The 15,209-nt window shown below is 37.2% G+C and overlaps 1 protein-coding gene across 6 annotated transcripts in view; it reads right to left on the minus strand.

Moving 5' to 3' along the window:
- LOC136863178 (general transcription factor IIH subunit 1) overlaps positions 1-15,209 on the minus strand; it is a 506,000-nt gene that overhangs the window by 110,377 nt on the left and 380,414 nt on the right. For all 6 annotated transcript variants that reach the window (XR_010859163.2, XM_067139528.2, XM_067139529.2 and 3 more), the window contains exon 8: positions 1,918-2,047. Coding sequence is in view for 5 of the 6 variants with exons in the window: in XM_067139528.2 (XP_066995629.2) it covers positions 1,918-2,047 (130 nt within the window). In the remaining variant the exon portion in view is untranslated. The remainder of the gene's footprint in view (positions 1-1,917; positions 2,048-15,209) is intronic.

Raw genomic sequence — 15,209 nt, forward strand, 5'->3', positions numbered from 1 at the left:
GGTTTGTGATTCCACAAGCATGTGTATAATCGCGTTCTGAAGTGTAACCATGGCGTGTAGGGACAATATAAATGATGCAAGTGATGCGAATTTACAAAGCACAGTTTTTCAGCTGCTTGAAAATAATCTTGGCCAGGGTTATACAGTTTATATGGACAATTATTACAAATAGCATTGGACTCGCGAAATAATTACGGGAACAGAACACTGCCGTATGTGGAACAATACAGTCAAATAGGGGTGTACCAAAAGATCTAAAGGAACGCCAGGACATTCTCAAATGGGGGGGAAAAGTGAACCCGACATAAAAGTACAGTCACCTCTCTCCAAAATCTCAGCTGCATCTACTTCATCAGCTCCAAGTCAACGTCCCGCGATTTTGCCGCCTAAAAGGGCACCGGCCAAGGATCCATCATTTAGGTTAGATGGGAAGAGAAAAGAGCATATTCTCTTGATGTTTCCACCATCAAATATAGTCAAATTCCCCTGCAGAAGATGCAAAGTGTGCTTCAAAAATAAAATTATTAGTGAAACATGCTATTTTTGTGGAAAGTGTGGTGTTCCCATTCACCCAGGAAAGTGTGACATTATCTAACACACCCTACAGAGATACTAGAGGACTTCATTAAGGTATGTGCAAAATTTTGTTTCCATATCTTGTTTAGTTTAGAACTTATTGTGAAAAGAATTCGTTGTTGTTGTTGTTTGCTCTGCCACTAACAGCTGGAATAGCTGGGCCAGCCCTTTAAATAGCCGCTCAGATGATGGGCGTGAGGATTTGCTAACGACTTATCTAGGAAGCCTGATCAGTAATGACAACAGGTGAAGCAAAGAGATCAAAAGGCGAATGCACTTGCCAAACAGGCGTTTAGTAGTAAGAGAAATCTTTTAATCAGTGCAATTTTAGATACCGATATGCTGGAAGGAAAAATCACAGGGAAGAAAGGCCGAGGACGACTGAGGAAACACTTCCTTCAAGACTTAGCACAGAGACTCCATTACGGTTCTTATTATGAAATAAAACGAGGAGCTGAGGATAGGAAAGAATGGTTGCATAGACAAGGCATTGCCTTTAGATATTATGATGAAATATTAAACAGAGATAAACATAAATATTATTTTTAAATATTTGAGCGTGACTTGACAGAATCTGATGATGTTCTTTTAAGAACGAAACATGTCATTCCTTGTTTAATAGTGTGTATAATATTAATGTTTAATAATGTGTTTTTTTTACAGGTATGTTGTAGTATAATATTTATACTTAACCTGTGTGTTCACGACAGACTGCAGAGCTTTTAAGTTACATTTAACTGAGTCGACACTGGAAAGTATGGCTTCCTTCTTAACAGACTAGTATTTGTGTTACATGAATACATCTGTTCTGGTGGTATCCAGGGGACTTTTAATTTAAAACTCGTCCAGTAACCCAGGAGTGAAAGTGAACCCCGCAATGAGACCTTCTAGAACTTCGAGAACTTCCATCGAGGGATCCAGACTTGGTTCCAAGGTGCCAATACAAGATCAATGGTGAGGGCAGCCCAGTGGATATGGTTCTATGGGGATGACATCACCAGTGGATATCAAGGAACCCAGAACAGTAGTGCTTGTAAAAGGTGATAAAATACTGAGCTTATGAATAAACTCAGAACTTTGAAAATAATATGAATCAATGAACTAGCAACCTCTCTCTCTCTCTCTCTCTCTCTCTCTCTCTCTCTCTCTCTCTGTACCCATTCCAAACAGTGTGCCATACAGCCCTGCATATTCATCTTATGCTCATAAAGCTAGCCACTAAAGTACGGGCATTTCCTGGTACAATATACCTGTATTTGAAAGAAATAATAAATAGGATATTTAAGGGTTAATGCAGTGGTTGCAACTGATGACCCTGTACAGTATTGTAGGAGCACTCACCAGGTGTCTTTACCAAAGGTCCATGGCGGTACCGTTCTACTTGTAGAAGATTTAACACACTTGAGTTCGCATCTTTTCCATTATTGCATGTGTCAAGATCTTCTATCCTTATCTTCTCACTTATTCTAGCCTGAAAGGAAAATAAATGAATCAGCAATTAGAATATTTACAGGCATAAAAGTGAATACAATCCAAGCAATGATCAGAGAAAACAAAGAATGCATATAAATATTCATAGTAGAGAAATTCTGTGTCCCATTATGACTGAAACAGATTATGACGAGTAGAATGAGAAATAAATACAAAGAAAATTAAGAGTGTGTACATCAAGAGACAAAATGAAGGAAAAAAAAAAAAGATAATTCGGACATAACACTGAGATTAATGAGGAAAGGATTCCAAAACAAATACCATAACTACAAATAACAAAAGAGAGTTCAAACATAACCTAAATTATTGTTGTGGTTTATCAGGGTCCTTAACAGTAAAATTACTCCAGAAAGAGGACGTGTGTTTTACTATCCACTAAATTTATTGAACTACTATTTGCAGTTACAAGTTCATTAGAGCTAGAGTTTTCTGCTCAACACAGTTTCTCTTCTCTCTCTGGTGATCACACTGCACACTGCTGAGTCAAAACTTCTGTTCTCCACACAGTTCCCCCAAAGTGCAGCATCATTCCAGAACAGTCCATAACTAGCAAGCTTCATTGACCTTCACGTAGCTGTCTGAAGAACTAACTCCTCATGAATGACTTGCCATGGACTTGAGACCGTCTGCTTACATTCACTTATCAGTGATGAGCTCAGGATTGGCCTGCTCAACACTCACTGGCGTGTGCCAGTTGCACTGTTTGTTTAGGATCATGGAAGATTTTAGTAGTTCCCACTTCCAGATCATTCAGGGTGCCTGGCCCATTGTTATCTAGCTTTGAACTTCTTCTAGGGGCTTCCTTGTCACGATCTTAAACAATTCACTAGCACCATTGTTTTGCTGCTGCTGGCCATGTCTACACTCTCACTGCTGTGCCACAATTATCATGTTTCATTGGCATTATAGCTGGCCACTTACCCTTCCGCCTTCACTGTAACGTTATGATGGATAAGACAAGTAAAAGGCAACAGAATTTGGACTGGAACATGGCCATCAGCATGGAATGGTACAGAGGAACCATAACGGACAACTTGATAGAATACAGGGGAAGTGAAATTATAATATTCCTGTTTTCCTTTAGTAATTCTACATGATGCAAGAATTTTCTAAGTTTATATCAGAGAGACAAGGGTACAATCCAAAGATAAAAGGGATTATGGCTAATTTGTATGACTGGATGAGTGAATGACTGTGAGTTAGAAAAATGTTACGCAATAATGTGTAGATTATTATATCAAATCAAATCAAATTCTTTATTTGCAAATGAGGTGTCTACCTCGGTGGCAAATGATACACTAAAATACATTATTGTCAAGCACTAAATTTTAAATTAACAAGAGAAGAAAATTTTTCTAGAATACAATATTATACAATTTACGCTAACAATTTTTTCTATTAAACAAACAGATCATCCTTAATAAATTTATATTGTTTACAAAATTCTACTTATAATATCTCCTATACTTACGATTATAGTCGTCTCATATACAGTATGTGGAATACTTCAAATAATACTATGCAACTGGTAAAAGATTAAAATTTACATTGCATTTATTTACTTTTTTTAAACCCATTTTGGAACCTAAGTAGCATAACGACCTGCTGCGTCTTTACCAGAGCCCCTTTTGCCACCACTTTTCAGAGTTCCTGAAAGGCCTTCACAGCTACTGTAGCAGTCCCAGGGCCCTACTTTGGCTGTCAAAACTCCATGGACCAGGGGATGGAATTAATTTTTTCACACACATTTTTTATTTACAATAGCCTGCACTGGTCGAATGCCCTCTAAAATTTCATTTATTTTCCCTGTTGCTGTTTATTCTCTTCTTGAATATCTGTACAGATTTTGGAAAAGGATCAAACATTACCTCTGGTAAACTGTTCCACTCCTTCACGCCCTTCCCAATGAATGAAAATTTACCCCAATCGCTTCTGCTAAAATTCCTTAGAATTTTATATTTGTGGTCTGTCCTGCTGATATAATTATTTTCCAACTGAAGCCCCTCATGGATATCTCCCCAGGCTTCTTCTCTTGTATAGGCTCTATATAATCCTATAAGTCTAGTTTTCTCCCTTCTCTTACTTAAAGTTTCCCACCCAAGTTCCTTTAACATTTCTGGTACACTACTCTTTCTCCTGAAATCCCCTGTTACAAATCTTGCTGCTTTCCTCCGCAAACTATTTCTTTGATTAGGTATTCTTGGTGAGGATCCCAAACACTGTTTGCATATTCCAATAATGGACAAACCATACTTAAGTAACTTTTCTTTTAATTCTTTATTGCATCCTTTAAGTAGCCTCATTATGACATGTAACGATCTGTATGCTTTCCCAACAATGCCATCAACATGACCCTTCCAGTGCAAATTACTTTCAAATAATTATCACACCTAAACATTTGCACTTGCCATCTTTTGGGATAACTACCTCATCTAAAGTATATTCAAATTCAGTTTTAAAGCTCCTGTTTCTAAAAGTTGTAACAGTTGATTTGCCTCCATTAACATTCATATTATTTTCTTCAACCCATTGTTGGATACTTTCAAGGTTCCTTTGTAATTCTGAACAATCCTCAATGTTATTTCCCTATAAACAATTATGTCATCTGCATACAATCTTATTTTTGATGTTATATTGTTCCCTAAATCATTTGCGTATATTAAGAAAAGTAACGGACCAATTATACTACTCTGTGCAATTCCCTTCCAAACTTTCTCTTCCTGCGATACATTATTTCCTACTTTGACTTTCTGAACCCTTGAATTTAGAAATGTTTTTATCCAACATGTAACCCTTACATGCAATCCTATTCCCTCCAATTTCTTTAATAATATTCCATGTTCCACTCTATCAAATGCTTTCGAAAGATCTATGGCTATGCAATCTAACTGTCCTCCTGAATCCAATTGATCTGATATGTCCAGCTGAACTCCCACCAGTTGTGCCTCGCAAGAAAATTTCTTTCTAAATCCATACTGGCTCCTCATGAACCAATTTTTATCATCACATATCCCTCTGATGTACTTTGATATTAAACTCTCCAGTATTTTACAAACTATACTGGTCAGGCTGATTGGTCATTTAGGAATTTAAATGATAGAGGACGGCCCTGTGTAAACAGGAAAGTAAGCGCACTCAGCAGTAAATGTGACCTTGCCTGGGGTTGCTAGGAGTGGAGGTGTGCTGCCAGACTAGCTGACTCAGGCAGACAATCTGGGACATGGTTAATGTTGCGTAACCCCGGCGGGTATGCAACATTGTGAAATCAACTGGTATCAGCATCTGTCGTTCATTGCCATTTAATGTTGCTCCTATCAGTGGTGCATTTCATATCATTTTAGTTTGTACTTAATTTTGCCATATTTTAACAATTTAATTTTGCCTGTTGTTAATATGTGTGCCGTTACTGCCGTAATGCAATGGCCATTGGATATCCGGAAAGAGTGTGCATGGCCATTTATCAACATTTGTGGTTTATATCATTTTAGTTTAAATCTGGCTGTAGGTTGTACAATGTTATTTTTCTCACTTAGCAGATCAAAAGGGTATTGTTTACTGTAGATCTCGAGAAAAATAATGAACATGAATATGAGTATGAATAGTTATCCCAAAAGATGGCAAATGCAAAAACTTAGGTGTGAGATTTGAAAGAAATTTCCTTATCAAATTACCTTCAAGCTTTCATCATCAATACACCAAATATTCACCTTTCTCAACCTTCACCCCCATTCCATCAATTCACACAAATTCACATAAAATTACCATACTTCACTCCTAAATCCAATAAACAACACATAAATTACTTTACCAAATTTCCTTGTACCTCCCATCTGCCTCTTATTCCTATATCATACCACACACAGATTTGCATACAAATAACATAAAATTGCTCTAGCCCTTTTCATAGAGATACCACGCTCACTCCTTTTGTTGTCACTCTACCTTCTGTAACAATTCTCTTACATCTTACTAACTTTATTAGCTTTTTTATTTCTTGTAGCAGTGCCCTCATCATTTCCTCCTGTTTTCCACATGTCTCTTAGGCTTCTATTTCTTAAACTTCTACTCCACCCTTCGTTCCAGCCCTGCTCTACTCTCTTCCAGGTTGCCTCCGAGCATTCCCTTTCCCTCTGAGCCGCCATTTCTTCACTGTTTCCGCTCTGCTGACTTCCTTTGACTCTAGCTGTGACTGTGTCTGTGACCCTAGGCCTACCTTCTCTCGCCCCATTATCCTCTGCTCCTACCTTGTCAGTGTTTATGACCGCATTTTCACTTGGCACCTCTCCCTGTCTCCTATCGCAAGCACATCGTTTCTTTTGGTATTAACATTACTACCTTCCCCCTCTTCTCTCATATCACTATCTTTCACTTGCCTATCTTCCCCACTAATCCCTACACTTCTCTCTGTTTCTTCGTCTTGTTTTATCTTCATTTCTAGGTCCATCAATCTATTTACAGACCAGATTCTACTCCAGTTGCTGCTTGACACCACTAGTTCTTGTCCTCTTATAGTTGCTCTCAGCCCCTGATTTCTAGCTCGTATCATGTGTTTTCTAAGTATTTTTTCGTTTCTGATCGCCTCCATTCCCACGTCCCTCTTGATCCATATTCTTTCCCTCTGCATGTTACCCTCATTGCCAACCACAAAATCAGCCATCAGCGTAGAAAACAATTGTACTTTGATAGGCCTGTTGCCTCTAATTCTTCCCACTCTCTGCAAATCGTCTATGTCCATTTCACTAAAATTAACTTTCAATTTCCCCTGAATTAAGTCCACTACTTTATAGGTTGTAAGCACTTTGTCCTCTCTCCTCTCCTCAAGGCACACCATATATAAATAGGCACTTCTTCCTGCAATTTAAAGTGTTGGCTTCCACTTCTGCTTTCAGTTTCAGTGTCTCCTCTTCTAATCGTCCTATTTTCTCCCTTAATGCTGCAATTTCTTTGGCGTTTTTTCCTCACTTGTGATGTTGTGTCGTCTGCCCTTTCTTGGAACCATTCCTTCATTTTTTCAAACTCCCTCGTTTGTGCTTGAATCACATTTTTGAGTTGCTCAAAGGGGCAAACTTCTACAACCCCCTCTTTTACAACTCTTCTGATTGCTTCCATGTCTTCCCAGCTCATATTTCCATTAGATGCCGGACCTGGGTTCAGCTCGACCCCCCCCAATCCATAGCAATATTATAATCACCACCGCTGATAGCATTAATTCTCCTTTAATATCCATTTCCATTTTACACCCACCTGATTTCACTTCTTCTTTCTTCCCTGCCATCCTCCTATAATCGCCCTGTATTGTTCCACACCAATCATTGTCGGTAAACTCTTCAGTACCTTCCTGCACTCAGCACCTGCACTCCCTTCTCCCACTCCAGGGACCCTCCACTCAACACGTCTGTGCTCGTCAATGGCTTAGGCTGTACTATTTTGGGATAACTACCTCATCAAAAGTATATTCAAATTCAGTTTTAAAGCTCCTGTTTGTAAATGTTGTAACAGTTGATTTGCCTCCATTAACCTTCATATTATTTTCTTCAACCCATTGTTGGATACTCTAAGGATCCCTTTGTATTTCTCAACAATCCTCAGTGTTATTTATTTCCCTATAAACAATTATGTCATCTGCATACAATCTTATTTTTGATGTTACATTGTTCCCCAAATCATTTGTGTATATTAAGAAAAGTAACGGACCGATTATACTACCCTGTGCAATTCCCGTTCCAAACTTTCTCTTCCTGTGATATATTATTTCCTACTTTGACTTTCTGAACCCTTGAATTTAGAAATATTCTTATCCAACGTATAACCCTTACGTCCAATCCTATTCCCTCCAATTTCTTTAATATTTACTGTATGTTGTTACTTATTCTTAAGCTCTGCTCCCAATGATGCATCACTGCAATGGTTAAGTGTAAGAGAGTGCCGATGAGCCCTAACTTCGCTATCTACAAAGGCATAATAAATAAAAAATTAAAAATATATGCTAGCCATAGAGGGAGCGCGATATCGTTACCCATGTCTGATGTGAATGACAGGGTAACAGTATGTATATACTGTATATGGAAATGTTTGAGAAAATAATAGATTATACTCATAAAAACAATAATAATGATATGGTAAGAATTGGGGGAGATCTAAATTTGCCTGAAATTGAATGGAATGGAGCTGCATGTGAAGCCCATGAACAGAAACTGGCAAATAAGTTAATTTGGGAGGGAGGATTTACACTAGTACAAGAACCGACTCGTCTCAATAACTTACTAGATGTATTATTGGTTAAACCATGGGAAATTGTTGATAAAACTGAGGTAACTGATGGAATAGGAGACCATAAGGCTGTAATAATGGATATAGGACTCGTACCAAAAAGGCTTAATAAGAGGGTTACACAAGACAAGAAATTGTACAGAAAAACTTAAGTTGACGAATTTGGGACTTACCTTAAATCACAATTCAGTTGTTGGATAAGTCAAGGGAGTAATGTGAATACACTTTGGGCTAAATTTAAAGGAATCATTTGGGAAGGAGAGAAGAGATTTGTACCTGTTACGAAGGGTAAAATGACCTCAGACCCTGTTTATTATACAAGGGCAATAAGAAAATTAAAAAGAAAATGTAGAATAGTAAACAGAAAAATCAAAGAGGGTAGGGAGAGTAGAGAAACTAGAAAACAGCTAATGAGGAAACTGAATAGACTGAAAAAGGAAGCAAAAGAGAATTATATGAATGGCATACTTCAAAAGGGGAATGACCACAAAGGGAAGTGGAAAAAGCTGTATTCATATATCAGGAATCAAAAAGGAAAAGGAATCCAAATTCCTACAATGGTGGGAGAAGGGGGTGAACACTATTTAACAGATACTGAAAAAGCAAACCTATTTAGTAGGGAATTCAGAGATTCAGTAGATGTTTGTCAGGAGTTGGAAACCGAAACAGAAGATAAGAGAGGGAGAGACAAAGAGGGACACAAGAAGCTTCTCATTCACAAATGAAGATATTTTAAGAGAAATCCAACTGCTTCAGCAAGGAAAAGCAGCAGGAAGTGATCAAATTACTGGGGAGGTATTAAAGACAATGGGGTGGTACATAGTGCCTTATTTAAAATTTCTCTTTGACTATGTCATAAATAATAGTGTAATACCAAAGGAATGGAAGGAATCTATAATAATACCAATTTATAAAGGAAAGATGAAGATATTTTAAGAGAAATCCAACTGCTTCAGCAAGGAAAAGCAGCAGGAAGTGATCAAATTACTGGGGAGGTATTAAAGACAATGGGGTGGTACATAGTGCCTTATTTAAAATTTCTCTTTGACTATGTCATAAATAATAGTGTAATACCAAAGGAATGGAAGGAATCTATAATAATACCAATTTATAAAGGAAAGGGTGATAAAAGGAAACCAGAGAACTACAGACCAATCAGCCTGACCAGTATAGTTTGTAAAATACTGGAGAGTTTAATATCAAAGTACATCAGAGGGATATGTGATGATAAAAATTGGTTCATGAGGAGCCAGTATGGATTTAGAAAGAAATTTTCTTGCGAGGCACAACTGGAAGGATTTCAGCTGGACATATCAGATCAATTGGATTCAGGAGTTCAGTTAGATTGCATAGCCACAGATCTTTCAAAAGCCTTTGAAAGAGTGGAACATGGAATATTACTAAAGAAATTGGAGGGAATAGGATTGCACGTAAGGGTTACATGTTGGATAAAAACATTTCTAAATTCAAGGGTTCAGAAAGTCAAAGTAGGAAATAATGTACCGCAGGAAGATAAAGTTTGGAAGGGAATTGCACAGGTTAGTATAATTGGTCCGTTACTTTTCTTAATATACGCAAATGATTTAGGGAACAATATAACATCAAAAATAAGATTGTATGCAGATGACATAATTGTTTATAGGGAAATAACATTGAGGATTGTTCAGAATTACAAAGGAACCTTGAAAGTATCCATCAATGGGTTGAAGAAAATAATATGAAGGTTAATGGAGGCAAATCAACTGTTACAACTTTTACAAACAGGAGCTTTAAACTGAATTTGAATATACTTTGGATGAGGTAGTTATCCCAAAAGATGGCAAGTGCAAATGTTTAGGTGTGAGATTTGAAAGTAATTTGCACTGGAAGGGTCATGTTGATGGCATTGTTGGGAAAGCATACAGATCATTACATGTCATAATGAGGCTACTTAAAGGATGCAATAAAAAATTAAAAGAAAAAAGTTACTTAAGTATGGTTTGTCCATTATTGGAATATGCAATCAGTGTTTGGGATCCTCACCAAGAATACCTAATAAAAGAAATAGATAGTTTGCAGAGGAAAGCAACAAGATTTGTAACAGAGGATTTCAGGAGAAAGATTAGTGTATCAGAAATGTTGAAGGAACTTGGGTGGGAAACTTTTAAGTAAGAGAAGGGAGAAAACTAGACTTATAGGACCATATAGAGCCTATACAAGAGATGAAGCATGGGGAGATATCCATGAGAGGCTTCAGTTGGAAAATAATTATATCGGCAGGACAGACCACAAATATAAAATCAGAAAGAATTTTAGCACAAGCGATTGGGGTAAATTTTCATTCATTGGGAAGGGTGTGAAGGAGTGGAACAGTTTACCAGGGGTAGTGTTTGATCCTTTTCCAAAATCTGTACAGATATTCAAGAAGAGAATAAACAGCAACAGAGAAAATAAATGAAGTGTTAGAGGGCATTCGACCAGTGCAGGTTATTGTAAATAAAAAAGTTAATTCCATCCCCTGGTCTAAGGAGTTGGACAGCCAAACTAGGGGACTGCCTGTCGGGGTGAAGTACAGTGGGGACTTTGAGGGCTCTGGGACCGCTACGGTAGCTGTGAAGGCCCTTCAGGAACTCTGAAAAGTGGTGGCAAAAGGGACTCTGGTTAAGACACAGTAGGTCGTTATGCTACTTAGGTTCCAGTATGGGTAAAAAAAATAAAAAGTAAATAAATGCAATGTAAAGTTTAATCTTATACCAGTTGTATAGTATCATTTGAAGTAATTCCACATACTGCATATTAGTTGACTATATTTGTATGTAGTACAGGAGATATAAGTAGAATTTCGTAAACAATATAAATTTATTATGGATGAGCTATGTGTTTAATAGAAAAAATTGTTAGTGTAAATTGTATAATATTGTATTATAGGAAAATTTTCTTCTCTTGTTAATTTAATATTTAGTGCTTGACAATAATGTATTTTAGTGTACCATTTGCCGAGGTTGACACCTCATTTAAAATAAAGAGATTTTGATTTGATTTGATGTATATAGGAAAATATTTAGTATTATTTCCACCTATTCAATACAATACAAGATGTTGGCATTTAAGTTAAAACATTTTTTTAAAATGTGAGACATGTTTCGCCTCTTACTGTGAGGCATCTTCAGTCACTATCAAAACCTCATTATTTTTGTCAGGCAACAGGTTGAAATTATCCTAAAATGTGTTTGATAATGATTGTAGGTGAGATAAAAATTTTACAGTTATTGTAAAAATGAACAAATGACAAAAATAATAAGGTTTTGATAGTGACTGAAGATGCCTCACAGTAAGAGGCGAAACATGTCTCACATTTAAAAAAATGTTTTAACTTAAATGCCAACATCTTGTATTGTATTGAATAGGTGGAAATAAATATTAAATATTTTCCTATATACATTTTATGACACTTTCAATACGGACGAAAAATGAATTTCATCATTTGTAATAAGGGTAACAATATATCGGCACCCACAGAAATCTAGTTACAAGTAACTATTCTCATTTTGGTTCCGTATTGAATAATAATAATATTGTAATAATATTTGAGACATACCCACAGAAATCGTAAAAAAGTTCTACAATTCCATGTTAGATGGCACAAGCATGCTTAACTAAGCTATCCAGATGTTGACTATCACTTATTCAGAGTTGGCGCCGTGTTTCTTGTTTGTTTACTGTTAAGATATAGTTCATTTATCCTGTTAAACATGAGGTTAGCTGAGATCGAGATAGTGGTCATTTTTGGAGCTGATGTAAATTAGTAAAACAATAAAAACAAAGCAACAACTGAAGATACCACACAAAAAAAAAAAAAATAGAACAAATATAATAACTTGGGCTTTGTCATTGGATGCACATTCTATTAGTATGGTGACTAAGTGAAGTCTCCCACGTAAAATGGTAAACACGGTCAATTAGTTACAGGACAATGATTTGCACAAAGTGCAGCTAATTATCATTTGTTAGTCATTCAGGTAGTTCAAACTGATAGTTAGAACTATCCACAATTCCCATTTAAACATTGATGGATAATTGAAACAATGGCTGATAGCAATGTGGTATTGCCCAGAACAGCAAGCACATTTCTAGCAGCCATATTTTGTGCTCCTTTCTCAAATTTCAGTAATCAAACTGTGAGTTCTGAATCTGTAACAGTTGAGCAGTTGTCACTAGAAGAATGATTTATAACACTCATAATTAAGAGATATGTGCAATTCTTGTGAACGATTCTAAGAAATGTGATACAGTACAGAATTTCTTCAGACAAATGTTAGCAAATCTAATTTATTTATTTATTGACCATTTGAACATAGCAGGCTTTCACCCAGGTACATATTCACCATTAAAAAAAAAACTATACCTCTACCTCTTACCACCTCCTACTAAATATGATTACTAATTTACATCTAACCCAATCCTTAGTGTCAGCAACACTTGTCTATTCACTTCCTCCTCACACTCAGACATCTTAGCAAGCAGGCACTGTCCTTGAACCCTGTTCAATATGGCTGGACCTGTCTGCTTGCTCTTAGACATCCTTTATTGTTCCATTTTGCTGCACACACGTAACTTCTATAGTCTGCTGAGTTATACACTAACTACTTCCAACTCAAAGTCTCCTAAACCCTGACTCATTATTTAAGAGCAGCATTTAATCACACTTACCAAGTCTTCTTTTAACGTTGTTTCTTTAAGATATTTGACCAATTCCTTCTTCTATTTTGCCCACACATAATTGTTTAGCAGCACATAAGTATTTACGTTACCGGTCCTGGTCCATTCATTCACTACCCATTTAGTAAGTTTCCGTTCATCCCCCTGCTTTAGTAGGGTTTGTTCCTCTGGATTCAATAATTTATTTCTCACTTTTTCTAAAGCAACACATTCTTTCACCAAGTGCAGGTCATTGGACACTTTCTCGCATAATAAACACCGTGACTTATCTGCCCTTCTGGTCCATCCCTTATTCTTATACAGCCCCATTAACCACATTAACATACCTCTTCTCTCTGCTCTGTTTACATTGGTAATACTTATTCTTGCTTCTTTGGTGATTTCATTATACAGGCTAAGGGAGCACTTCTTCTTACCTTCCTCTATCAGACGCTGCCTTTGAATGTCTTTAACTCTCCCTACTGTCTCTCTCAATCTACATTTCTCTTTCCCGTACCACACTGTCTTCCAAATATACCCCATACCAATCCTATCCAAATATGTTTTAACTTTCGTAAACCTACACCCCTTATACATATGCTTCGACTGTTGGAGATACGCTGCTAGCAAAACAACACCCCCTTCTCGTATTTTCAGTCTCATTCAATATTTTAGTACTCTTTTGACACAATCAGCTTCGATACACTCCCCACACATTAGTAATGCACCGGCATTAGCCATGCATTGTGGTAATTGCATTATTATTTTGCTGAATCTGGATATAAAGCTTCTATTTTTTTTTTTGCTAGTTGCTTTATGACGATGGGACAAGGAAGGGCTAGGAGTGGGAAGGAAGCGGCCGTGGCCTTAATTAACCCCTCAGCGCCGACCTCTATACGTTGTATAGACCCTCTTTTCTTCCGTAGCCGCCGACCTCTATACGTGGTGTAGACCCATACATGGTTTCGCATTTACGGCTATAGCGCAAAGAGTTTTGGAGTTATGGATTTGCAAATTGTTTTGTTTCCAAGAAGAAATGTTGGGCTTTATCAGTGTTGTAAAATAAGAATGAAGATCGTTAAAATGTAGTTGTTTTTGCAAGGGTAAATATTTGTCAAGCAAGTCTGAGCACTAGTAATCTCTGCTTTCTTAAAGCCTGTTTGCTTCATTCTTTCCCACGTAATAAAATAAAGAAATGATGATCTGAGAAGTTTTGCCTTTTCTTGTGATGTTCTGTGCTCTATTTTTACATTGAGAGTGCGGATTATTTATTATATTGTCTTTATTTCTCGGCTTGTAATATTTCGTAACTCTCCATGAGCTCTCTGTGTAGGCATTAGTTAGTGCTGCTTTCTGTCATACGATAAGGGAACCAGTCATTCATGGTATATATCTCGCTTGAAAGACGATGTCTCGACCTGTTATCTGAAATATGTATCGAGTTGGTTTGTTTCGTCATGAATGTTATTCTCCTCATTCAGTTTCGTCCTGCTGCTTTCGGTCTCGCTGCAGCTTCATCAGTCCGTGTGACGTGCTGCGCTCAGCCGCGGTTTGACTGACAGTAATGTGCTTGAAATATTGTATAATTCAGATGAAAGTTTAGTCGGAAGTAGTAGTGACAGTATTAGCAGCAGCGATAATGATATAAACGATGCGGCTGTGGCGGATGCAGTGGCAAATGATGAGAGTGACGATGAGGAGGAACCAGTACTTGGAAATTTCGTGTAGGAGACTATTGATAATTTTACAGGTCAAAGGGAAGTTTTCAACAGTGAATTCGGATTCCTAAATTCTCTAATAATATCCAGACAAGTCACTGGGACAAACACTGAACAGTTAGGCGTAACTTATCGGGTTCAGCTGGAGGAAGGTTTGTTTACAAAATAAGCTCGCTCGGCCGGGGAACGAAATATTCAAGGCCGGCGCGCATTAGATAATACAGTTCCAAGGTTGCAGGAAAGATATTTTATCATGAAATTATCACCCAAGGGTGAGAAATACAAACCTCAGAGACGTATCGTGTGTTCAAAACACGACAAAAAGACGACGTCGGTGTACTGCTGCCAGGAGTGTGACATGGGTCTCTGTCTCGAAGAGTGCTTCTAACTCTATCACATGAAACTAAATTACTAAGGTAATGTGAAATAATTATGTCATTATCTGCATGTACATAGTTCTATCATAAGGAATTCAAA

Source organism: Anabrus simplex, chromosome 2, assembly GCF_040414725.1.
Source record: "Anabrus simplex isolate iqAnaSimp1 chromosome 2, ASM4041472v1, whole genome shotgun sequence".
NCBI classification, from domain to species: domain Eukaryota; kingdom Metazoa; phylum Arthropoda; class Insecta; order Orthoptera; family Tettigoniidae; genus Anabrus; species Anabrus simplex.